The 27112-nt window shown below is 42.7% G+C and overlaps 1 protein-coding gene across 2 annotated transcripts in view; it reads left to right on the top strand.

Moving 5' to 3' along the window:
* Positions 1-27112, top strand: part of PCSK6 (proprotein convertase subtilisin/kexin type 6) — a 189365-nt gene that overhangs the window by 75128 nt on the left and 87125 nt on the right. For both annotated transcript variants that reach the window (XM_081291142.1, XM_081291143.1), the window contains exons 7-9: positions 16238-16410; positions 21633-21845; positions 25710-25810. In XM_081291142.1, coding sequence (XP_081147268.1) covers positions 16238-16410; positions 21633-21845; positions 25710-25810 — 487 coding nt within the window. The remainder of the gene's footprint in view (positions 1-16237; positions 16411-21632; positions 21846-25709; positions 25811-27112) is intronic.

Consider the following 27112-nt stretch of genomic DNA (forward strand, 5'->3'; position numbering starts at 1 on the left):
TCACCTCTGATGGGGAGAAAGTGTGTGTTCTCAGGAATCTCTGGGGGCATATGTTATAGTCTTTGTTTTCAGAGAGGAGAGTGGGATACTCTGTATTGTGTAACTGGGAGTCCTTAATGTATTGCATTTTAGAGAAATTTCAACTTTTTATTAAGTTGTGTTGCACATGGATGATTTGTGCACCTTTGCTATACATAATACTTCAATTTTTTTAAAAAAAAGAAAATTTATGATGTCAAATTTGTTCACCTTCTTTTCTGATTCCGGGGTTTAGGATCTAGCTTAGAAAAGCTCAGGATGATAAACTGATTCTCCCTTACTTCCTCTAACACCTTAGTTTTAGAACAAGGGTTTATCTTAAAGTTTTTATGTTTTTGTTTTTTAGCTTCTTAATGCAATAGAATATGTATCTATGAAGGAGAGGTCTAACTTCCCCCCAAAATTCATATTCAGTGATCTCCATGGGCTGCCCTTATTCCATCCCAGTTTCCCCATGGATACTGGATCCTCCTTTATGTTTATCAGACTGTTTCTTTTTAAGCCCTGATAATACCACACATTTGTTATAGTTTAGAAGAATTTCTTTCTTGTTTTTTGATAATTGATAGGACAATTTTCTCATGGTTCTTTTTCAAAATTTTCTTGGCTATTCTTGCACATTTTCTCTTTCAGATGAGCTTGAGAATCTGCTTGTCAAGTTCCATAAATAATCCTGTTGGGATTTTGATTGGGATTGCATGGAAATTATAGATTAATTGGGGGAGAATTGACATCCTTACAATATTGAGTCTTCCCACCCAGGAACATGGTATGTTTTTATTTATTCAGGTCTTCTTTTACACCATTTTTAAAAAGTTTTCTTACTTTCTCCATTGATCTCACACACTTCTTATTAGGTTTATATCTACGTTGATTGGTTTTAAGATTATATTTTAATAGGTCAGTATTGAAATGAATTTAGGAAAGTTCTTGATTTTTGTGTGTTGATTTTTGTTTCTGGCTACCTGACTGAACACTCTTGGTGCCACTGATTTACATTTAAGTCTCTTTTCTAGATTGTCATAAATAATAACTATCTGTAAATAAAATGATGATTTATCTTTTCAGTATTAGTAACTTTCATATCTTTTCATGCCTTATTTCAATATATAAGGACTCATGATGAATACTGAGTAATGATAGTTCTAGGTTCTGTTGATTTATTTGATGCATACAGGAATGCTTCTAGTTTTATAGAATTTGTAGATATCTTCTGTAGATTTCTTATATGTAGGAAGGCCTTTACCAAATTAAGAAAATTTTACTATATTCCTAGATTTCTAAGCAGTTCAATAAAGAATGGATGTTGAGTTTTATTACCTGCTCTTTTTTAAGTCTTTGAGATAATTATATTGGTTTTTGCCTTTAGTATTTAATCTGTTTATTGCAGTAAATCACATTAATAGATTTCCTAACACTGGAATTCCTTTTGTTCTTGGAATAAGTTCTTGGAATAATGATTATGAATATTTTCTTTTAATACACTCCTGTATTCAATTGGTAATATTTTATATATGGTTTTTCATTTTATTTATAGATTGAACTGTGGTTTCTGTTTTTTGACATGTCTCAAGTTTGGGTGTCAGAGTTACATTGGTCTTGTGGAATGAATTAGGAAATTTTCTGTCTTCTAATGTGCTCTGAAATAGTTCACATATCATAGACATTGACTGGTTTTTTTGTTTTGTTTTTTTGTTTGTTTGTTTTTTAAATATTGGTAGAACTGTTTAATCAACCTTCCTGGATATACTGACTAATTAAAGAACTAGGTCTATTAGGTTTTTATTCTAAGGGAAATTTTGATAATGAAATTTTCCTTAAAAAAAACAATTTCTCTAGTTTCTAAATATACACATAAACTTAAGATCATATTCATATAATTTAAAAATATACCCTCCATATTTGTAGTTATAATTGTTCCTGATCTTATTTATGATCTTGCTCCTTTTCCCTTTGATCAATGAAAAACTGTGGCTTCCTAAAAATGTTTTTTTCAGAGAACTAGTTTGTTTTTTAACTGCTTTTTGTTGCTTTCTGTTTCATGAATTTCTTTTTTCCCTTGTTTATCAATTCCTTCAATTTTTAAAATTCTATTATTTTTTTTTCTTCCTGGCTCCTTAAATGGAATGCTTATTCTTTTTAGGCTTTTATGTATCCTAGTAAATAAATAAATGTTACACACGTTTCCTCTGACACATATCACTGGTTTAACTGTATCATGCTCTTTTTTGCTATTCATTTCTGAAAACTTCTTAATTTCAGCTTTGATTGTTCCCTTTAAACCAGGAATTGTTTCAAAGTGATTTATGAAATTTCCCAACTGGATAAATTTTTTTTGGTGTTCCTTTTGTTGCTAATTTGTAACTTTATTGCATTGAGATCAGAGACTGTTCTATGTAGTTTCTGCCTTTTGGAATTTATTGAGAATTTCTTTGTGGCCTAACACATGTTTGGTTTTTATACATATTACAATGGATGTTTAAAAAGCATTTTTAATCTATGCTTTTTGAGTACAAAGATCTATATTTATATTAGATTAGAGGTTGCAGCTGGTCGTCCACGGGCTGCCTTCGGCCTACAGATGTGCTTTGTTTGACCCTCATGGTATTTTTTTTTTAAGTTGAACAAACATTCATAAATCAAGAGATTTTATGTAAAAAACATGGATTTGGGCCTTCTCTTTAAAAAGTCAAAAGCTTTGGCCATGCTCAGCCCTTACTCCTACATGGCAATGGTTAGCTGAATCTGCATGGCAGCTGCTCCTACTTAAAGGACAGTTTGCCGTCCACTCTGTTAATGAGCCTGGATTCCTAGTCCATTTCCCTGCCTGCCTGGTTCTTTCAGGCATCAGCATTTGTCACCAGTTTTTAATCAAGCTTATTCACAATTTCTGGAGTCTTTCTTTCTTTCTTTCTTTTTTTTTTTTTTTTGTCTATCCTATCAATTTCTTAGAAGGTATATTGGTCTCCATAATAATTACAGACTTGTCAATGTCATTTAATTTTTCCTGTGTACATTTCATACGTATGTTACAAGGTGCATTAAAGATGCCTCTTGGTGTAACAAACCTATAAATCAATATAAAAATCCTTTCTGTGTCTTTTTTTTTTTAACTTCAATTATACGTTGGCTGATAGTAATATATTTCATCCTCTTATTTTTACCCTTATTTTTAAAGCAGCATGTGTCTGGATGGATGGATTGATTTTTAAGTACAAATGAAGATTCTCTTTAATGGGAGAATTTGATATATTCTTACATATGCTGATTTCATACATATTAGGATTTATATCTGTTATTACCTTTTGTTTTTATATTTTTATTTCATGTATGCATTATAAACACATATAACCTTACCGTCCTTTTGTTGGAAATAGTTTCCTTTTTTCTTCTTTAATTTTCTTCCTTTAAATGGGTTGAAATTTTTACATTTGAATTTTGCTTTTCTATGACCTTGAAACAGAGTTTCTATTTCTCTATGATTAACATTAATCAGTACTTACCACCTTCTCCTGAGCAAAGCAAGAACCTCATCACAGCTACACTTATCTTTGCCATCATCTCCTCTCTCCCCTCACTTCATTCAGGACCTTTCCCCCATATTTTTATTGGCGCATTATAATTATACATAATGGTGTATTCATTGTTTCACATTCATATTTGCTCACAACTCATCCAAGATTTTAGCTCTGTATTATTTTTAATAGTTTTACATTATATATCAACAATTACGTGAGCTGAACTATAACAGTGACCAGTTTCTTTGGTCACCATTGTTTCTAAGCTCTTTCTTTTAGGTGATTTAAAAAATTTTTACTAGATTTTTCTGATCTGGTAAATCATTAATTCTTTAAGAGATATGTTTGAGTGCTTGCTATACAGATGGATAGTTTTATAAATAGTAAAAGTTTTTGAGTCCTTGAAGTCTAAAATTGTCTTTACTTTCTTCCTACAAAGTTGACTGAATTTAAATTTTAAATTCAAAATAATCTTCACTAAGAATTTTGAAACATTGTTTCATGGTCTTTGGTATCTAGTGTTGCTGATAAGGGGTCTCTCTCTTTGCTAATTTCCTTTGCTTTGGAGTTCACTTTATCTGATATTAATTTAGTTACTCCTACTTTCCTTTGATTAGTAGTTGCCATTCTTTTACTTTCAACCTGCCTAAATTATTACATTCAACCTGAGTTTCCTGTAGATACCATACAGTTGAGCATATATTTAAAAATCCACACTGCCCATCTACATCTTTTTTTTCAATCTATGTCTTTTAATTGCACTATATTTAGGCCATTTATGTTTACTATCGTTATTGGTGTGTTAGGGCTTAAGTCTGACATTTTATCTTTTGTGTTCTGTATTTTTCGCTTCTGTTTTTTGCTTTCTCTGCATTCCTGAGATTATATGAATGCATTTTAGAATTCCAGTTTGGCTTCTCTTATTGTTGGAAATAGTTTCCTTTTTTTGGCCGTATCTTTCTGTGTGGTCTTTTAGTGACTTCCCTTGATATGTGATATGCATGTAACTTAATACAGAGTGCCTGTTGTCATTTCACCAGGTCAGGTGAGGTGTAGAAACCTTATCTTTTTTTACAGCTCATTATCCTCCCCCATTTATAATACATATAATTTTCTTAAATGTACACTCTAGAACCACATCAGACAGTATTAAAATTTTTGCTTTAAGCATCAAACATAATGTAGAAAACTCAAGAGAAGAAGGAAATCCCCCTGAATCCAAAGGGTTATGTCTCTTACTAAATCTGAACAGTCTTTAGCTGTTATTTATTTTTTCCAGCCCTCCCCTCTTCCCTCTTCTTCATCTACTTTTGGGACTCCAGTGACATGAATTTTAGGTCTTCATTATAGTCTCACAACACTTGAGATCCTGTTCATTTTTAAAAATCAGAATCTTTTCTTTCTGTTGTTCAGATTTGCCGATTTCTGTTCTGTTCTTCAGTTCACCTTTCCTTCAGTGTGTCCCCTGAATCAGCTGAACTAGTTATTTTGATAATTGTAGTTTCAGTTCTAATAGTTCTATTTGGTTTTTCTTTATATCTTCTATTTCTTTTCTGATATGTTCCATTTTCCATTTCTTTTTTTTTTTTTTGAGGTTTTCTGTTTTTTCACTCTGTCAAGCATATTTGTAAGGACTCATTAAGGCATTTTTTTCTCCTGACTTAAAGCATTTTTGCTTTAAGATCTGTCAGATTATCTAGGCATGGTAGCACAAGTCTAGAATTCCAGTAACTTTGGAGGCTGAGGTAGGAGGATGGAAAGCTTGAGGCTAGCCTGGGCAGTTTAGACCCCTGTCTTAAAACAAAATAAAAAGGGCTGGGGATGTAGCTTGGTGGTGGAGTACCCCTAGCTTTAATCCCCAGTATCACAAAAATAAATAAATAAATAAATAAAATCTGTCAGACTTTCCCAACATTTTTATTTCCCCAGTGTTGGCATTAATTGATGGTCTTTTTTCCATGCCTCTGAGACATTCCTCTTTGGGATGATGGCCAATTTTCATTTTAAACCTGTACATTTGTATTATGATACTCTAGATCTCATTTAAACCTTCTGTTTTAGCTTCTACAGCAAACGTAAAAGGGACACCACTTGGTTTTTGTCAGGTGAAGGTGTGCATCCAGGCTGCCCTTTCATCCTGCACCCATACCTGAGGGGGGTCTGCTGTCTCCCTGGAAATAGAAGTCCTCTGTTGATTTTTTAACAGCTATTGTATTATTCTACGTCATGTTGTGCATATTAATGATCCTTATTTTGCAAGGTGTTTATTTTCCCACTTGTTCTATTCTGTCTCTTGAATATATATATATATGTGTGTGTGTGTATGTGTGTGTGTGTGTATGTGTGTTTTAATTCTTGATATTGTTTTTTTCTCAAATACTTGCAAATTCTTTGTTGTCTACTCTTATTTCTGCTCACAGATCCCAATTTGGCTGTGAGTGTTGTTTAGCCTGATGGCAGGGGTCTTCCTGTGATGTGAGAGGACAAGGGACTATTGCTGGACCTGCCCTTCTGGTAGGGTGGTGGGTAAATTCCCAACCCTGGCACACTGTCCTGGTTCTCTGGTCTACCACCCTGTCCTGCCATATGCACTTCTGAATAAATCCCACTGAGGCTCACTGCTCAACCTGCAAGAGTAGACAGCTGACCTGCCACCACCAGCTCTCACACTGATGCCTACCTGTCCTTGCACATCAGTCTTTGGGGTTTCAAGCTCTTCTGGAATTGCTCACCCATAGCAGAAGACTCTTCCCACCAAGGTGCTGCCTCTGTCTCTCAGCTGATCTCGTTGACTTGCTGTCTTTCCACAATTCCTTAGAATATCTCTCTTGCTGATTTTTCTTTTAAACATTCTTTCTAGGAATTTGGGCCCAGAGGAGAGATAGGCTGTATGCTTGGTCCACCTTCTTGGTCTGGTCTCCTTAGTATTTTTATTTTGATGACAGTAGCAGCTATCCCTGGCTGCTGTTAGATGCAAATGCTACATCAAGCCCTTAGAGTCAACCTGAATCTGATCCTCAGAACGATTCTGTGAATTGCATCTTATTACATCCATTTTATACTGGGGGAAATAACAGAGGGGTGAATTCCCATGTTGATGGTCACACAGCTGCTGGGAGGCAGAGAGAATATGTGATCACAGGCCACTTGACCTGAAGCCTGGCCTTCCCCTTTGCTTCCCCATCAGAGTCATAATTTTCTGATGCCAGGGCATAGCACTGACCTCATGAGGAGCCCAGTGGCTGGAAACAGAGGCAGAAGGTCTGCAGGTACATTGCTTTTCTCGGCAGAATTCATATTCCTTCCAAACATAACTTGGCCTTGCTTCTTTCTCCTGGCCTAAAAACGAATGGTAATGGGAATAACATAGACAGGTAGTGAGGGAGAGTAGTAGTTGTCTTTCTCAGCCTCTCTGCTTGTTTAAATTTCTTTTCTCTCCCACTGTTAGCCCTTTTTTCTTTTAATTAAATTTTAAGGGACTAGTGCTACACATAGTTCTCCTTCTCACTTCCTGTGATGCTCCTTCCCTCCTAACGTGTCTGCTTCTGGTTGACTTGGGTGGTGGGCAGCTATGGGACTTGCCTGTAGCCCCATCAACCCAGCAACAGCACAGCTCACCTGTAAGGTGAGCTTCAAGGTGAGTTCCCTGGGACAAGTCCTTCCTTCCTGTGGTGTCTCCAGAGGTGTAAATGCCCCTCCCAAGCTGCTAGCGTGAGCCTACTCCTTGCCTCTGCTGCTACTTAACAGGATTCAGATTCTCCTGGGGCAGGAGGGGTGCCAGGGGCAAACAGCATTTTTGGTACTGCATGCCCTGCTTCTGAGAAGCATTCCAAGCCCAGGGGACCTAATCCCTGAGGCTGCATGGGAGCAGGCAGCATCTGGAGTGTGCAGCAAGGGAGCCCAGCAGCTGGAGGCCACCAGGACCCTGTCAGGCCTGGTGAACACTTTGAAGCAGAAAAGTGCCTACTGTGGCGCATGCAGCGCGGGCATGTGTCTTTTCAGGCTGTTTACTGTGTATCTGGGAAGAAAAAGTGAACGGCAACAGCTGAGTTTCTGTTGGTGTTTTTGCTCCATATTTTGATTGGGGAACTGAATCATGTTTTTCCTTTCATAAACATGAAAATGTTAAGTACATAACAGCTAAATTAATCTGTGCTCATAAATTGGTTAATTATGTTAATTCTCAGTCACGGAATTCAGTCTCATTAGCGTTTCCATTAAGCAGTTTGGGCTTGTGAGCATTTTAAGAGAACCGTTTAAGCTCCAGATTAATCTTCAAAGGCTCCAAGTGCACTTTTAACTGCAGTAGGATTTAAAATGCACTGGGAGGTTTCGGCGGGGGATTTGGTGAATGTTAGGAGCTAGTGCCTTCAGAGACAACAGGGTTCCCACTTCCCCTTCCCTTGCTCCTCAGGTGCTTTTTTGGGGGTGGGGGTGGGGGTGGGGAAGGGTACTGGGGCTTGAACTCAGGGGCACTTGGCTACTGAGCCACCTCCCCATACTTATTTTGTATTTTAGAGACAGGGTCTCACTGATTTGCCTAGTGACTTGCTTTTGCTGAGGCTGGCTTTGAACTTGCAATCCTCCTGCCTCAGCCTCTGGAGCCACAGGGATTACAGGCAAGTGCCACCAAGCCTGGCATTCCTTACATTCTTATTGAAGGCCCCTGCCTGCTGGGTCTGAGCATCTCTAGGAAGAGCAGGAGCCATGGAAGAAGGAGATGGACAAGAATCAGCTTTGCCCTTCACCCTGTCTCCTGGTGGCCATGCCCTCCCCAGGCTGTACTGCTGCAGCCCCAGAGGACAGGTGATTGGCTCCAGAATGCCTGAGTTACACTTCAGGGTTCCTGAGAGGAGGAATACTAAAGAGGGGCAGCTTTATTCTTGGATGTATGTGAGAATGACAGAGGCACTGACTCAGGGAGAAAGCACATTCAGGCCTGATTGACAAACTCTCAGGTGGCCTTTGTGCATGATAGTGTGATGCCTTATTTCAATGTCTGCCTGTCTCATTCAGAAGGCAATTCAGGGCAAGCATTGGCTTTCTTTGTCTCAACCACTCATCTTGGGAGTTCCTTCCCGTCCTCATGGTATAGACACGTGGGTGCTCCATCCATCTCTGAAGCATGCTGTTCTGCCCTGTGTCCTGAGCTCTCAGCTCTCATTGAATTTCTGAGTCTCTGTGCAGTTCATTTATGTTTCTAGTCTTGTTCTCAAGTGAAGAGATCAAGAAAGAATTGATCCAGACGTCAGCTTCTCTAGTCTTTTACAGTTCTTCAAAAAACCAACAGGACTTGAGTATGAAAGAGAAACATAGTTTTTATTATTATATAGGTTTGGCAAGGACATTTGATGAGAGGTGACTGCCGCTGATTAAAAAGGTAACTTGTGACTCACACAGTTCCCAAGAGGATGGGACACACTGCATCACGAAGCGCCTCACTGAAGCACTGGGTGTCGGTGGGGCAGAAACTTCATGTGGTTTCCATGGGAAAGGGGAGAGGCAAAGTAGCGTGTGCTGGCTTAGGATTGGCTAATTTGAATTATTTCAACAGGCTATGGGATATTAGGGGCTGTCCCTCATTTGATACCTGGCTCTGGAATCATCAGGGTGGGGAAATAATGGCCAGGAGTGTGAGATCCCAGTGAAGAAGTGATTGGAGGTGTAGACTCTGGATCTGCTGGTTTGAAAGACTTGCTCCTGGGTGAGTTGTTAACTATCCCTAGGAGTTGGCTACCCCTAGAAAGGGGCAGTCTCTTCAGGGTTAGCAACACCTAGATATCAAAGCTTCAGAATACAGAATGTCAAAAGACACAGTTAACACAAGACCCTACTTAGGAGGGGCCGAATGTCACTGGCCCGGGATCTCATGGCAGGATTCCCCATGAATTGGCTGGTACATCCCTGGAAGGAGATGGAACGGCTCCATCAGGAGACCAGCAGCAGAGCAGGAGGCGTGTTGGTAACCCACCACAGGTCTCCATGTGACAGTGCTAAATGTACATGTGCCTTGATATTTCTGCCCACCGTGATTCCCTGGAAGTTCCAGACTAAGGTTTTGGCATGGAAGCATATTTAGAGATTGAAGAGCCCTGTTTTTATCTTGAGTATTAATGAGAGTTGGCAGAAACTTTTAGGATTTTAACTTTTTTTTTTTTTTGTAACCGCGATTGAACCCAGGGGCATATGACCACTGAGCTACTTCCTTTTTTCTTTCTCCATTTTTGATTTTGAGACGGGGTCTTGCTAAGTTGCTTAGGGCCTTACTAAGTTGCCAAGGCTAGTTTTGAACTTGCAATCCTCCTGCCTCAGCCTCCTGAGCCACAGGGATTACAGGTGTGCATCACCGTATCCAACAGCATTGTAGCATTTTAAAACAACTATTGAAACTTTTCTTGTTCCAGAATGGTTGCTTACAGAACAAAGTGTAGTTTTATGGGGCGGGCGGGGGGGGGGGGTCAGATCTCTGTGGATTTATTAAAATCAACTCAGGATTAATGAGAAAAATTTGTTGGGTAGTCCTATTTGTCGAACTCAGGAAGCTACAATCTAATTTTTACTTGCTGCTGTTCATTGCTCCTGCATTGCCATTGGGTTTGCTGAAGGCAAGACACATTATTTCTCAATAAACAAAGTGGCCCCTGCATGGCCAGCTCCCCTGCCTTCCTCCACACTGTAGTAACTCAGGCAGCATGCTGACTTACTATTTGTGTGTGCATGTGGTTATGTGTGTGCGTGGTCTTCCTGTTCCTTTTAACAGTGAGCTTGCTCAGAAAGTTTTCAGTGCAAATACTATGCCTTGTGCTGCTTTAGAGGGCCGATTGCATGTTGTAAGTTAGCCTTGCCTAACGTAAGCCGGTTATTTGGAAAGTTGAGATATAAATTAGAAACAGTAAAAGAGGAGGAAGGACAGGTCACTATGAAAAAAAAAAAAGTGTTTTCTTTTAACTTTACCAAGAGACCTATAAAATCATTCTTTTCAGCAAGTTCTTCTGGGGCATTTAAAATATTATTGGGCTTAGGCAATTTAATAGGAACACATATATTATTGAAAGTGATGCAAACCTGTCTGATTCTTTCCTAGATGAAGCTTCTGGGGGGGGACCTAGGATTGTCTATTGGGAGATTAAGTCCCAGTGGCAATCTGACTTGTTCACCCCAACCAAAGTCATGAGGCCCAGGAAAGCAACCATCTTCCTTCTCTGAGCACTCCTTCCACCTTGTGCCCACAGCCTCATCCTTAGAGTGGACAGACGGGTCAAGCAAATTTATCTTGCTACCATGAGCTCTGAATTCAGCAGGCAGAAAAGCAATCCATTAGCAAGCTAACAACAGGGAGTTAATTTGCCATCAAAATGATTTGTCTAAATTATTTTCGTACCCAGCAATTTATAGTAAATGGGTCTTTCTTTTTTCATTAGAGGAATGATTGCTGTTTTTCTTCTCCTTGGCATTTCCAGAGAGCCAGTCACATTTAAAGCTAATGTTGGAACAGCAGGTTTCTACTGAAAATATTTACCTTTTCTCTGTTGGCAACTTGTCAGTGTTGGGGAAAATAGATGCTCCGTTCAAATCTAAATACATGATGCTTGCTTTCTCACACATCCATCAGTCTTCTTCCAAGATAAAAAAGCATTATGAGAGGTGTTGGGAAATCATTCTGGTCATATGTTTTACATATTTTTTAATTTCTTCTGCCATCGTGTTCTTCTTGTTCAAAAACAGACATTTTACCACCTACAACTTGTATGTCAAGTTGTAGAATAGCAGGTTCAATTTCAACACTAGAACACCAGAAGTGACTTTGGCTGCTTGTGGTCAGCAAGGTCTACCACAATGGAAAGTTCATTTCTAAATGGAAAGACATGAAGAATACTGCTACCATTTATCCAGAAGCCCTGGGTACCAGGGTATATGAGTATGTTTTCTGTTTCTATAACAAAATACTTGAGGCTGGGTAACTTGGAAAGAAAAGAGATTTCTTTTTTATTTTTTTTTTTTAGTTGTAGATGGACACAATACCTTTATTTTATTTGTTTATTTTTATGTGGTGGTGGGGATCTAACCTAGTGCCTCACACATGCTAGGCAAGCACTCTGCCACTGAGCCACAACCCCATCCAAAAAGAGGTTTCTTAAGCTCACAGTTTTGGAGGCTGACATTCCAAACAGCCTAGTGCTGGCCCTGATGAGGGCCCCCTTGGTTACATCACATCATGGTGGATAGCAGGAGCACATGCAAGAGGGAGAGAGAGCATGATAAGACAAGAACCCAGAGAGCAATTCAGGGGTCAGGCTCGTTCTTTATAACAACTCATCTTTTTAGGAGCTAACCACGATTCTTCAAGAACTACTTAAATTCCTTCCAAGGTCACATCCCCAATGACCTTACCACCTCCCAGTAGGTCCTACCTCTGAAAGGTTCCTCCATTTCCTTATCACTATACTGAAGCTGCCCACATAGGAACCCTTGGGTGACACATTCAAACCATATAACCATATCCAGACCACACACAGGGCCTCAACTTATATTTTCCTTAGTCTTTTCAACTACCACCTCAGGTAAATATTGTAGAAAACAAGTTTTAAAGAGGTTGAGTCTGTGGCCCAACGTCATGCAAATTTAAGACTCCGCCCAGGGCTCCCTGACCCTGACTGTCTCCCCTACTGTAAGCTGCTTTGTGTCTTGTCAGGTACCATGTCTGTGCCACACCACACTACCAACTCCCTGTACTGGTTGTAGCCCCTCTTGAAGGCTCATGGCTGAGGGAGCTGGGTGCCTGGGTTTAGTGTGCCTGAATCAGCCCTGAAGATGGACATGCTGGGCACCCAGATGACAGACTAGGGAAGGACAGCAACCTCATGGCCATCCTGACTTCTCCTCTCCCCAAAAAGGAAAAATGCAATGAGCTAGTGCTGTAGCTCATGTGGGCTGTGGCTAGCTAGAGTGGCTCTGCCCTGCCTGTAAAAGGAAACTTACAATAGATGCCAACAAACCCAGGGAAGATTTGGGCCCCATTATGACTCCCTTGATTGTCAGGGGGAAATGAGCTCTTAACATTATTAAAATTAAAGACCTCTGGGGAGAGGGGTGTAGCTCAGTGGTACAGCACGTGCTTAGCATGCACAAGGCCCTGGATTCAATTCCCAGAGCATGTGCACGCACACACCCATACACATTAAGAACTGCTGTTTATCAAGAGGTTCCATAAACAAAGTGAGAAGACAAGATATCACTAGGAGATAATTGTAATCCGTGTAACCAGCAAAGGACTAATTCCCAGTAGAGGCAAAACTATACTATATATTATTTAAACACACAATTGTATTAAAACACTTATTTTTAAATGGAAATAGGATGAATAATCTAAAAGCCCAACATTCCTAGCAGCAAAGTGCTGACTCTGTGAGCAGTTTCCTGTGAGAGGTGGGGGCCACAGGAGGACTCCCAGGTAGAGGACCCAGTAGGTCATGTCCTCGTTCTGTATTGGATAGAGGATTCATGCATGTCTGTTATTTTATAAGGCTTTATTTCATGTGTGCGAATACCATTCTTCATACATACAAACAGCCTATCTTTAGAAAACAAAGGGAAGAAAGTTATTATTTTTTTACAGATGGGGAAACTGAGGCTCAGGCTCAGCAGAGTCAAGCTGGCAGTGGACACTTATACTGAGTGCTTTCTGTGCACCAGGCACTTTGCATTAATCATCCTTTTTGGTTTGTTTGACATCTCTATAGAGACAATGACTTTCATCATCACAGTGTACATAAAACTAAGACTTCATAAGATATGAGAACTACCAAAGTTATTTCCTGGTCACACTTGGTGATCATGGCAGGAGTTCTGCACACGGCATGCCCATCTGCCTCCTGCTGGCTTGAGGCCCAGGCTTGAGCTCTGGGTGCAGTACCATCTAAGTAGCAGGACAGTGGTATCTTCCCTGGGCTGTCCTGCAGCCAGGTATCTGGGGTAATAAAGAGAAGAAGAGAAAAGGAGAGAGAGCCAGAAGAGAAGATGGATGGTGCTAGTGTTAAATTTATTCCTCTCTCTCATTTTTAAGACCTTAGAGCTATGAGACATGGCTCTTCCCATAACTTCAGCCCCATCTTCCATCACTGCCCATGTCTGCCTGGCTAGCACTCCCCCATGGCCCTGGGCACTGTTGTTGAACTTCTGATGGCCCCCACACCTCAACTTCGCTATTGGTTTGCTGTAAATTTCTGACATTGATTTTGAGTGTAGTTCCCAGGCTTTCAGAGCAGGAATTTCTAGTTAAGCTTGGTGTCCCACAGCAGTGTAGGGCTAAGATGCTGTGAGACTAGCCCTACCCCCCACTACCGCCACACTAACGGTGCCCCTTAACCTCACAAGGACCCTCTGTAGTGACTCCTGTGTTATCTCTCTTCCTCATGACTTGAAGCTTCATGACAGATAGTAAGGAGAAACCTTAGGGAAAACTGAACCTTCAAAATTGGGTAGAACAAATTGGGAAAATGAGTGCAGTTTAACTGTGGTTAAATCTTTAAATTCCCTCTTTAAATATAACAACTGTGTACATAGCACTTACATTTTATTAGGACTTACAAGTCATCTAGAGATGATTTGAGTAAAATACTTTCCTTTGGAAAGAAAGTATATAATAGGCAAGAAATTTCTCACCGTAGCAAATAATAAAGTGCACTCAGTTATTTATTTGTAACCCATGTGCTACTGAGCAAGAGAATATAGAACAAGAAAATTGAAAATGTACATGTTAGGGATCTCTGTTTATCAGTTTTCATCAGAAGTGACAGCAGGGTGTCCCCACAATTATAGTTTGAATGGTTAGGACAGTAAGATTTAATTCACATAAAACATTTGTTCCTGAGCACCTGGGGAGGGCTTCTGCTTCCGGGGTCTCCTTCCTGTGGCTCTTATTGCTTTTTTCCTGTACCATTTTTTATGCTCAGGGGAAGCTGCTATAGTTATCTCTCAGTATGCACAAGGGATTAATTCTAGGACCCCCTGTGGATGCCAAAATCCTTGGACCTTTAAGTTCCTTATATAAAATAATGTAGCATGTGCACAGAATCTCTGCCTCTTCCTGGATACTGTAATCATCTAAGATGACTTATAATACCTAGTGCAATGTAAATCTATGTACATAGTTATTGTATTGTTTAGGGAATTATGACAAAAAATGAATGTGTTCATTTTCAGTAGACAAAAATTTTTTTAAGTAAGTTTCACCTATAGTTTTGGTTGAATCTGCAGTTGCAGAACCCATGGATACAGAGTGCTGACTGTATTTTACTTTTTAAGATGACTATATTCAAAGTTTCTGCTTTTGAGCCCCCACTATGTGTTAATGTACATTCTGGAACATAGTTCCAGTACAGGTGAGGTCAGGGGACCTCTGCTTGGGGAGGTGGCCCTAAAGGGAGGGCTGCCTGGGCTGGGTGCATGGAGTGGACACTGCAATCATGTCTTGAAATTGAGTCATTGATGGCCCAGGGAAATGAGCCATATAAAGTTCAGATTTTAAAACAAGGACTTGGAAAGAAACTATATGCTGCAGGCAAAGAAAAATAGTAGAAGAAAGTAACCAAAATATTATCATTGGTTATTTCTCTATTTCCCAAACATTCTTCCAAGAACATATATTATTCTTATAATCAGAAAAAGCTCTCTTTTCCATGATATCTTCAATAACTCTAGGATATAGTATTTGTTTTGACAAAAGACATGGTCATTGCACACACAGATCTGGGGCCAGAGTATGAGGGGCTTGAGCGGCCTCTGAGAGGGGTGGCAAGGTTTCCCAAGCCTCAGAGAGGTCTGACTTTATGTATCTCTAGGACACAGAAAGGATGTGCTGGTGACTGTGTTACTCACCGCTTCCCAGTTTCGTCCTCTGTGTCTACCCCACCTTCTCTGGGTGACATGCTGCTGGAAGGGGCACACCTGCTGGACACAGAGTAATGGAGGCAAAGGCTGGGAAGGGGACCAGGATGAGGGGCCCCTAGATGGGTCAGCAGGCATTGGAAGAGGCTTGTGGGAACCCACTCCTCCCTTAATTTGGGGAATTCTTGTGAAGCTAGACCCCCCACCTCTAAGGATCCCTCCTAGGAACATGGAACCTGAACCCAGAGGGAAAATAGATGGCTGGCGAAATCCCAGACTCCCAACTCCCTCCTCCATAGACTGGGCTCCCGTCTTCCAAGTTAAAAACTCACTGAGTGATTCATCATAAATTAAACATCAGGGATGGACTCATAAAGGAAGAGAAGTAAACATAAGTGATGAACAGCTGGGAAAGTGAAAAAGAACTCCTGAGTCCTATTATACCAGTGTGCATTTTTAGATACCTGCATGACATCATGTTACTGAGGGCAACCGTTTGAGTCCTCCCTTGGAAGTTGCTGGGTTTTTTTATGTCGCTGCCACACAACACAACAGGAGCAGTTTACAATGTGGCCTGCGGTGTCGTGTTAATTCTTTCACATCAGCCAGCCCAGAGAGGAGGAGCAAGCTTTCCACAACATGGGAAAAGTTCCGTCAGGGGAGCTCAGTGACGCAGTGTCCCAATCTCCACTGTTCGGGTCTCTTCGGTCTCGCTCCCCTCCCAGCCCAGGGCAGCCCTGGCTGCGGGCTCAGGATCATGGGCACTGACGGTGAGTCTCCCTCTGTGCTTTCAGGCATCCGTATGCTGGACGGCGATGTGACAGATGTGGTTGAGGCCAAGTCCCTGGGCATCAAACCCAACTACATTGACATTTATAGTGCCAGCTGGGGCCCGGACGACGACGGGAAGACAGTGGATGGGCCCGGCCGACTGGCTAAACAAGCTTTTGAGTATGGCATTAAAAAGGTGTGAGTAACCCAGGACTACAGGGGAGCTCGGGGGGTGGGGGGTGACAGTGAACAGTCTTAACAGTTAAATGTCAGAGTGATACCAGCCACAACCTGAAACAGGACTGGCGGGGCCCTATAGTGCCAAGACCAGAGTGAGAGAGGAGTCACTTAGGGGCTCAGGAAGTGGCTGTTTACCCACTCGTGGGGAAGGTTTCAGCCGCTCCAGTGAGAGTCAGCCTGGTATCTGCCTGCCCAGCCCTCTGTCTTGGAGCCTGCCTGTCCTGGCTGAGAAGTCTTCAGGTGGATGAGAAATCATCTACTTGTTCCTTGGACTGTGCAGGTGGAAAGGGTATCCTGGGCCTTGGCTATCTACCCACATCAGTACCTAGCCATGGAGTGTTCTGTGCCCATCACAGGGTATATTCTAATTCAATATGCCACAATAGCAGGAAGCCACTATCTAGACACCCCCCACACCCCCACCAGCACACAGCCCTGCATACTGTTTCAGAGTAGAACTTCATCAGATGTGAAGCAGAGGAAATATCCTTGAGGCTGGTGTCTGCAGAAGCCCGGGAGGCTGGCAGGCTCCTCCCAGCAGGTTACCCACCAGCCAGTAATTGTCCATTCAGGATCCTCATGGATCAGAAAGTCTGGGAGATGGGAAGTGGGTAGCTAGAGATGAACCAGTTCTTAGAAGCCGGTGGCAAGAAATCTGGGTGAGGACAGCTTCTTGGAGCAGGCAGACAGAGCTGTGACTGGCATCTAGAAGGTCCTGGGTGGTTCAATAAGCTCCGGTCCAAAGCACAAGGTAGGGCTGATGAGTGCTGGTGGGTGCAGGAGTTCAAGAATGAAATCCAGGCATCTCTGATTTCTGAGGAGGAGAGGAGAGGAGGTGAATAGAGGGAGGTAAGCCTATTTTATTAGTCATATAATTTAAAACATTTTTTTAAAGTTCTTATGGTATTATAACCCATAAATAGTGATTAAAATGTGGTCAATAATTAGTTAATAAATAAATAAATAATGTTCCAGAGGATTATAAAGAAAACAGCCTTCTTTATCTCCTCCTAGCCACAGAGGAACAATCTTTTTTTTTTTTTGCTTTGTTCATGATTTCCATTTTTATGAATAATATGATTGGATTTCCTTATAGGATGCATTGAGTTTGGTTGCTATCTATGAATTTCTTTTTCTCTCAGAAGGCCCCCCCACCTTGCCACCTCCCACTGTGCTGAAACCCTGGAGTTTCCCTCCATTTCCGTAGACTTCCCAGGCTGGGAGTCTGTACCATGTCTACACTTCCTGTCTGGGGCACCTAGTCTGCAGCTCCTCTAATGGATGGGGTGCTGCCCTGCAGTGTGCATGAAGGTTTCCTCTTCCACTGTCCTTTCCTGCCACCGCCCAGGCTTTCACAACCGAGAAACTAGTCACCCAAAATGGGGGTGTCGATTCTTGAGATTATTCCTCACCTAGATACTCCATGTAAGAAGAAAAGTAAAGGAGGAAAAGTAGACTCACAGCATGTGACCTTATGTGTCAGGCTTGGGTTGCTTGACAGCTTCTTTTATCTCCACGACTCCAGGGAGACCCAAAGGTGACTTCCATTAGGCCACTGAGCACACCTGAGCTGGGCCTTGTGCTGAGCTGGGCGCATGCTGGCAGATTCAGGGATGACCAAGTGAGCCTCTGCTCACAAGGGACTGCTGAATAAATAAATCAGGTCTTTCCATGACTCAGCTCCCCCTCCCACCCACTAGATCACTTGGATCTCAAACTTGATGACAAGTGAAACGTCCTAAAAATTAAGCTGAATTTCAGCTTTCAGGGAGGGTGATTTAAGTTAGAGATCGCTTCTTCTGCATGAAACATCCCTTTGAGTGGTGTTAATACTGAACATCTGGCATTTCTGGGATGATTTCTAAAGATCTGAGCTTTGAGAACGAGGCACCCTGTTTCCAGGGGAGGTATTGATGGTTTTTAAGAGATTATTTGGATTGTCCCCTCAGATCTGTGTAGACGGAGCCCGTGGAGACTTTGAAAAGTTGGAGCTGCAGAGAGGGGATCTTTGCAATCTGAATTCTGAGCAACATCAGCTTCATCAAGCTGTCAGGGGGAGTAGGGACTTGCAGAGGAGACCATGTGGCTCCCCGTCATTCTTGTCACGGTTTCTTAAAATACTGAGGTCATTTAATTTTCTTTTTTTAGTCATTCTGAAGTAAAATATGTCATAGAGGGAGCCTTAAATTGCAGCTGTCTAAAGCTGTCACGGAAAATCCTCCTAGAAATCTGATGATCTCAAACCCAACCACATTTCCCCATCTGTTTTTCCTCCTGCGGCCCTGTTTGTCACCTATGGTCTTTTTCTGTAAAAATCTGACTTCATCTCTGGTAGATGATGTGGTCTGGTGGTAGGAGACCTTCAAAGCCGTAATTTGGCACAGGGATCTGTTTAATGTCAGTCCTTGCTCCTCCCATGGCTTGTTTAGAAGGGAGACGAAACCCCACTGGGCTAAAAACACTGGTCTTCACCAGATGGCGGGTGTTGGCCAGCCCTCAGGAGGAGTGCTTCTGAGCTCATGGATAAAGTCACCACTCCCCCGGGAGGACGTCGAAATATGATTTGATCAGGTTGAAGTTGTGGCTTTACTGAGTAGAATGTGGGTTTATGCTAGAGGGATTGACACGTTCCCTGTGGCTTCTGTCCTGGGAGACCTGGAGAGTGAACATAAAATCCTCAGGGACCCCTAGGACCTCTCTTACACCTCAGGTCATCTGGGTGTCTCCTCTGCCTCCTTCCCATGGTCCCTTTCCAGGAAGCATTTTAAGAAGAAAAAGAGGCTGGCGATACTGCAGTGCCTGTGAGAGGGGCCTGGGCTAGCAGTAAATGCACAGCGTAAGGTGGGAAGACCAGAACCAGCAGCACTGGCATCGCCTGGACCCTCCCTCCTAAGGCAGGCAGAATCTCAGGCCCATTTACTACAGTTTGGATTTGGATTGTGGCCCAAAGGCCCAAGTGTCAAGTCTTGGATCCCAGAGGGTGTTATTGGGAGGTGGTGGAGCCTCGAAGAGGTGGGCCTAGTGGCAGGGCTTCTAGTCACTGGGGGTAATGGGACCCAGCCCTCCTCTTTCTTCTTTCATTTCCAGCCATAATGGAAATGGGCTTCCTCTGCCACATATTCTTTTTGTGAAGTGCTGCCACAGGTTCATAGCAATTGGGGCAATTGTTCATGGACTAGGATCTCCAAAACTGTGAACCAAAATAAACCTTTTCCCTTTGTAAGTTGATTATCTTGGATATTTGTTACAGTACAAGAAAACTGACTACCACACCATCCCAAACCTGACACACACAAGTCTGCATTGTAACAGGGATTCACAGGGGACTTATGTGCGTGCACATTTAAGTGTGAGGAGCACTGTTTTAAGCTATTCTCTGTGCCTTCAGGACAATAAGGATGCTGCTGCACTTTGCAAAATGATAACATTTTATAAATTTTTTGAGTGGGATGGGGAGAGTTAAGAGTAACTATGTCTTAGGGATGATTCTCATGTGGCAGAAAGATAGGCTCCAATGGGTTAAATTCCTCTTTACTTGGATTTTGGTTGTTTTAAACTGCTTCTCTGATTAATCTTTTCCAACAGGTAATTATAGTCTTTCTTTGCTTAATGATGGGATATAATCTGAGAAACGCATTGTTAGACAATTTCATCATTGTGTGAACATCACAGAGTGCACTCACACAAACCTAGATGGTCTAGCCTTCTCCACACCTATCTATATGATATTACCACGGTCCTACATTTGGCCCATCACTAATTGAAACATTCTTATTTGGCACATGACTATAATTGCATGGACACGCCCACTTTCCTTAGTACTTTGTTCCTTTAATCTAGAAGTTAACCTTTTTGATAAATGAGGGTAACCATTTTGGTGAGCTCTTGACTGCTTGGACAAACGCATCTCAGAAATGCAGAAAACGGAGTGAATGTAGCTACTTGAAGTAGCTGGACTGGGTGAACCTTCGTGCCTACTCTCTTGGGAAACTTGGGTTAGAACTAGAATCCCCTTGGCCCACAAAGTGGAGTGATGCAAAACTTACAGAAGAAGTGGTCCACTTAGCCAAGGACAGACTTGAATTCTATTTGTATTCAATCACAGTAGGGCTCAAATTGTCTCCACAGGGGTTGCAAAATTAGGTTGAAAGTTATCTTTAAATTGATTGATTGGGAGACATGTCATTTTGTTTGGAAAGGAGGGTCCTCAATAAGGATGCAGAAGTCAGGAGCCTTGGAGGCCCTGTTTCATGTGGGTGTCGGCACCACTCACTGAGGCTGACTGTGCACCACCACCAATTCCAGCTATTTGGACTGAATCAGTCATTCCAGGCTTCCACTAGTTAATCATTAGTTAATGTTCATAGCTGGGATGTTAGAGTTCCCTGCCATGGGAGAGTGTTGGTTTGGTTAGAAATCATTGATCCTGTGGGTGTGGGATAGAACAGAAGTGCTGGAATCTGCTCCTGACCTGTCACTGTCTCTCACAGGCTTGCTTTCATGAGTAAGTTCTTAACAATGGAAACCTACACAGGGATGAAGCCACTGGTTGGGCCTGTGTTGATGATCTGACCACTCCAACACTCTCCCATGGCAGGGAACTCTAACAGGACACCTGCAGGCAGCCACCAGCATTTTGAACCATAACTGTATTACCTTTTCAGTCTTCACCCAGAATTCCTGGTCTTATCCCTCTTTGCAAAATTAGCTGGCTTTCCAAGAAGGGTACCTCTTTAGCAATGTTTGCAGGAAAATTCCCGATTTTTTCCCATAAGACCAGCTCCTTTAACCCAGAGAAATTAAAGTTATGAATTTTACCATCATCTGTAGTGTGGTATTATTGTGGCACTACCAGGTCTCTTTGATTCTTGGCTATTGCAATGAAAATTAGAGGCATTTCTCTGAAGTGCAACAGCTTGTGTTAGGCCCTGGATTTTCCTGAGAAGAGCAAAGGATTCTTTCTGCCTCTCCTCCCCTTACATGATCTGGGGGTTTTACAGTTTTAAAGCTGATGCCACAGGCAAAATTTCCCCATTAAAATCAATAGAGAGGTTTGCACCTGGATAGTCTCAGTACATCCTTCTTAGTCCCTTTGGTTGAATATTTAGAAGGTGTGACTTCAGGTAGGGAGATTCTGGCTGCCCTGGCTCATTCCTTGTTGTTCTTGCTCCCATCTAGGGCCGGCAGGGCCTGGGATCCATTTTCGTCTGGGCCTCTGGGAATGGTGGGAGAGAGGGGGACTACTGCTCCTGTGACGGCTACACCAACAGCATTTACACCATCTCTGTGAGCAGCACCACCGAGAATGGCCACAAGCCCTGGTACCTAGAGGAGTGTGCCTCCACCCTGGCTACCACCTACAGCAGCGGGGCCTTCTATGAACGGAAAATTGTAAGTTTTCCTGGAAAGTTAGAGGGTTTATAGCATGTATGTCATCTCTCTGGGACGGGGGTGGCAGCGGGTGGGGAGACCTCCTTTTCCCTACAGGTGAATTAGAATGAGGCCAAATTGTGCTGGATCCCAGGTTCCCAGCCTCAGTCCTTGGCAAACTATTTGAGCCTTGAGGTCAACCTTGGTCCCTTGGCAGCCTGCCTCCGACCCTGCCTTTCTCCTCTGTGCCCAGAAATACCAATTGAAACCTCTCTGGCTTTAGTGATCCAAAAATATCATTTAAGAATGGGGTTTATTTCTCATCGTTTCTCCTTTTAGCTCTCTGAAATTCTGTGGTTGCATCACTCAGAATCCAATTGACCAGTCCAGTTCCCACGTGTAAAATAGAGTAAGAAAAAGTCTTGCTTTTATACTGGAATATTCTGGAAATCCAAGTGTTCTTCTAGGCTTTCTGCTGCTACTAAAGGGCACATGGTGGCCACTTGGAAGTCAACCAATGGTTTCTGTCTGTTCTGCTCACTTCACTGAATATGTGGGATTTATCTTTCACTATTTCTTTTATTTTATTTTTTTTTTTTGTGGGGTGGGTGATGCTGAGAATGGAACCCAGGGCATTGCCCAGGACTGTACCACTGAGCCACATATCCAGCCCCTGACTGACCTTTCATACGGTAACGGTTTTCCATATAGGTGGAATTTGTTCCACTTTCTTCCCTATACACTTTCCTAATTTAAAAAAAAAAAATGGAGAAAGGGAAGGTTTCCCATCTAGTTAATGCAGAATTCAAATGTACTAACTTAACAGTCGTTAAGTTAGTTTATAGACATTTAAAAAATGAGACCACAGAGCAGGCCAGACATGGTTTAATTTTAAAGCTCACTAGCATCTTTTATTTCTCCTGGTGCTTAGCTACATCTTTAGAAATTATTTGCAAATTTATTTTTACATTTTTCTGGGGAAGTACACAGGCTTCCCATTCTTTGCTTTGCTCTGCACCCGTGAAAGGTCAGCCACCACCATTCCACTGCCCGCCTGGCCACAGCCCAGGCTGCTTGACTAAGGCCTTAATTTAAGTTGTTACTTTCCCTTTCTCCTGCAGCCTTCGCCCCTGGGATGGGCAGCTGAGATTCTAAATGATGTCCTGTTCATTTAGGCATCCAGCTCATTTGAGCATGGACTTGCTGGAGTCTTATTAAACAGATGTTTGGGCTGAAACCCAACTGGGAGCAAGTTGAGGCTCGAATTATTGAGCATTTTGTACCATGGGCTGCGTTCTGGGAGGATGGTGTCACTCAATTCTGGAAGCAGGACTCGTGGCTTTATTTGCTTATTTAATCATGCTAGCATGTGTGTATTTGTGCATGCATGTGCACACACTTTAACTACAAGATCCTTTAATACAGGCTAGGGTTGTGGCTCAGTGGCAGAGCACTTGCCTGACATGTGTGAGGCACTGGGTTCAATTCTCAGCAACACATAAAAATAAATAAAATAAAGGTCCACTGACAACTAAAAAAAAAATTAAAGAAAAGAAAGATGCTTTAATAACCCCCCTCTTTTTTTTTTCTTTTGAAAAAGAAATTCTCTGAGCAATAATGTGTGGGTAAGAAGATGTAGTTGGGAGCACAATAAAAGAGAAAATGGAACCAGTTAGAGTTACTGTCCCAGAACTCTACTCTGACAGTATGGGTGGCATTTTCCCTCTGCTCCACTAGAGCCCAGTGTTTGCTTTGAGTCCACTCAGATATCCTGCAAGGGGACAAGCAACTGATCTGGACAGTCGGCACCTCGTAGTCTTGAGTTCAGCAGATCTCTGACAGTAGTCAAATGTCTGTTCCCTTGTGTGCTTCATCCCTCTCAGTCCAGTGAATGTCAAGCTGTGTCTTTCTGGTGTGAGGGATGACCCCCACTGATTGACTCGTGATCAAAGAAGGAAAACCAACAGCTTGCATCTCTGACCTCAGCAGAGGGTTTATACGTTCAGTAAATATGAACCATGTTTCTGGCACAGCACTAGGACTCACAGGGGGCTGCCCTCCCTGTTTAGCTGTCCCCCTGGGGATCTTTCTCACTCCTCACCTTCTCTGAGGCTGGAGAGCAAACCTTGGGCCCCACATGCTCTCAGTTGCTTGGCTTCCTGCCCAGCCACCCTTAGTTTCCCTTGTTGGCTACCATTTACCCCGCACGAGTATGTGCAGTGGCCTATCATTGTGCCTGTTTGCATATGAAGAGGCTGGGGGCAGAGAGGTTGCATCCTGGGCCCTTTTCCCTTGCCCTCAGCTGCTCTCTCCATGTCAAGGTGCCTTAGGCTTTCTGGACTGGCAGGGAGGAAGGCAGCCTCTGTGGACATTCCTGTCAGATCTTCCTGTGCATGTGTGACACAGATCCCCCTCCACTGCGGAATTGTCAGCCCAGCTAAAGTGAGACAGGGGAAACATGTGGAAGGACTGGGTTGTTATCACTGGAGAAATTTGTTCTCAAGGCTTACACAAATTGGCTACTGGAGCCTTGTGGTGGGCGGGTGGATGGGTTAGTTTCCTGTTCCTGCCATAACAAATTATCACTAACTTAGCAGCTTAAAATAGCACAAAATTTATATCTCACAGTCCTATAGGTCAGAAATCCAGCAGCCTTGCTGGGTCTCTGCTTGGAGTCTCATAAGCCTGAAATCAATATGTTGGCAGGCTGTGCTCCTTTTTGGCAGCTTTGGGGAAGAACCTATTTCCATACACATTTAGATTGTGGGCAGTATTCAGCTTCCTGTGGCCATGGGACTTAGGTCCTCCTTTGCTCATGGGCTCTGACTAGGGGTACTCTCATTCCAGAGCCACTCACAGTCCTTGGCTTAGGTCTCCCCAGATCTCCCTTCCAAGCCAGCAGTGCTAGGCAAGCACTCTACCACTGAGCCGCACTCCCAGCCCCCTTTCACTTCTCAGGGCCCTCCCAGGTAACCCAGGATCAGCTCCCCAATTTACAGGTGGTGAGCAACTTAATTCCATCTGCAAAGGGCATGGGAGGAGCACTAAAAGCAAAGATCCCCAGGAGGCATGATCCTGTCCACAACAGCAGAACACACGTGCTGATCCCAATGCCACCGCTCCTGTTTCAGTTCCAAGAGGGGGTGCAGATCAGGATGAGCAGCAAGGCCCATCCCACCTTGCCTCTCAGGTGGGCCAACACCCCACACACACACAACTGGTAGAGCTAGGCTCACTTTCCCAAAGACAGCAACTGGCTCTTCATTCTGCTCAGATGCCGAGGACACTCCAGGTTTATCTGTTTCTGTAGACAGAACTGGGGTGATTTGGGCCCACTGAGGGGGACATCAGGGTGGAGACTCCAATATGTAACTTTGAGGCTAAATAACATAACGCTGTCCAGCCACTTGGGTACACCATGAACAGCTGGTTTTCAGTTGCCCTAAAATCAGGAAGTCACTGAGGTGGGCTCTGGGATGGTCTTGCTGTAGGAACTCTTAGGCATTAGTGGAAGACGCACAGTGCCTGGTGACTCAAGGAAAGGACTTATGGAGGGTCCCCCTTTGTTTCAATTTGCTTTTCCTATTTCTCTGCACATACTTCTGCAGTACTAAAGAATAAGCTGAGCTCATGATATGTGTCTGCCAGCTGCTTGTCTTTCCCTGCCTCATCCCCACCCTGAGGTTAGCCTGTTCCTGCAGCACTTCACACGTGAGACGAGCCATCAAGTGGGGAGCACCAGACAATGTGTTTGCCCAGTGCCTTTTCTGTTCCTGGCACCAGGGTCACACTCTCCAGCCTGCAGCATGTTGGGTAGTCTTGATTCCTCTGAGACTGAGTCAGCCCTCATGCCTTCCCTGTCTCACATACCTTTCTCTCACCCAGGTCACCACTGATTTGCGTCAGCGCTGCACAGATGGCCACACCGGGACCTCGGTCTCAGCCCCCATGGTGGCGGGCATCATCGCCTTGGCTCTAGAAGCAAAGTAAGTTTTCACTTTCCTTTCTTTTCCTTTTTTAAAAAATTGTTTACATTGTGGCAAAATATACATAAAGTTTACCATTTTAACCACCTTTAAGTGTATAGCTCAGCAGCGTCAAATGCATTCAGTACATTGTTGTGCAGCCATCACGATATCACCCACCTCCAGGAGTCCTCCACCTTCCCAAACTGAAACTCTGAACCATGAAGCGCCAGCTATCTGTGTTCATCTGCTCAGACTGTCATAAAAGGCAACTTATATCACAGAAACTCATTGTCTCAAAGTTCTGCAGATTAGGGGTCCTAGATCCAGGTGTCGGCAGAGTTGGTATCTTTTTAACTAGTAGACAGCCACCTCTCTATGTGTCTCCATGTCATCATCCCTTGTCAGGGTCTAGATTTCCTCTTCTCATAAGAGCACTAGACATAGTAGATGAAGGTTCCCCCAAGTAACTTCACTTACCTTAATTACTTTTGAAAGTCCTGTTTCCAAATATGGTCACATGCTAGGCTGAGGTGTTCAACATATGAAACAATTCAGCTCATAACACTCTCTCCAGCCCCTGACGACTACCATTTTCCTTTCCATCTCTATGAATTTGATTATTCTACAGACCTCATATGGAATCTTACAGCACAGGTAGAGTATCTCTAAAATTAAAATCTGACATCCAGACTGCTCCAAAATCCAAAAACAAATTGAGTGCTAACACCATGGTCAGAAATTGTCATCTTTTGGAGTAGTTTGGATTTCAGATTAAGGATCAACCCATTAAGTCTATGTAAAAGCTCCAAAAATCTCAAAAAGAATATAAAAAAATCTAAAATACTTCTAGTCCTAAGAATTTTGGATAATGGATACTCCACCTGTTTTGTCCTTGTGTAGCTGATTTACTTCACTTAGCGTAAGGGCTTCAGGGCTCATCTCTGTGGTAGCATGTATCAGAATTTCCTTCCTTTTTCAGGCAATTCCAATGGTTGCAAAGTTGTTTCTTCTCTACTTTTTCTTTTCACATTTTTTATGGGTGCATTGTAGTTATACATAATTCTGGGATTTGTTGTTACATATTTGTACATGAATACAAATTGATAATACAATTTCGCCAGTATCATTCCCAGTATTTCCCCTTTCCTTCTCTCCTCCCTCTCCCTGCTTCCTTTCCTTGCTCTACTGATCTCCCTTTGATTTTCATGAGACCCCCCACCATATCCACATACCTTCATCCCCCCTTTTCCCTCTCTAGCTTCCACATATGAGAGAAAACATATGACACTCGACCTTCTGAGTTTGGCTTATTTTGCTTAA

The sequence above is a fragment of the Spermophilus citellus genome, assembly GCF_964194105.1.
Source record: "Spermophilus citellus genome assembly, chromosome: 4".
Classification (NCBI taxonomy): domain Eukaryota; kingdom Metazoa; phylum Chordata; class Mammalia; order Rodentia; family Sciuridae; genus Spermophilus; species Spermophilus citellus.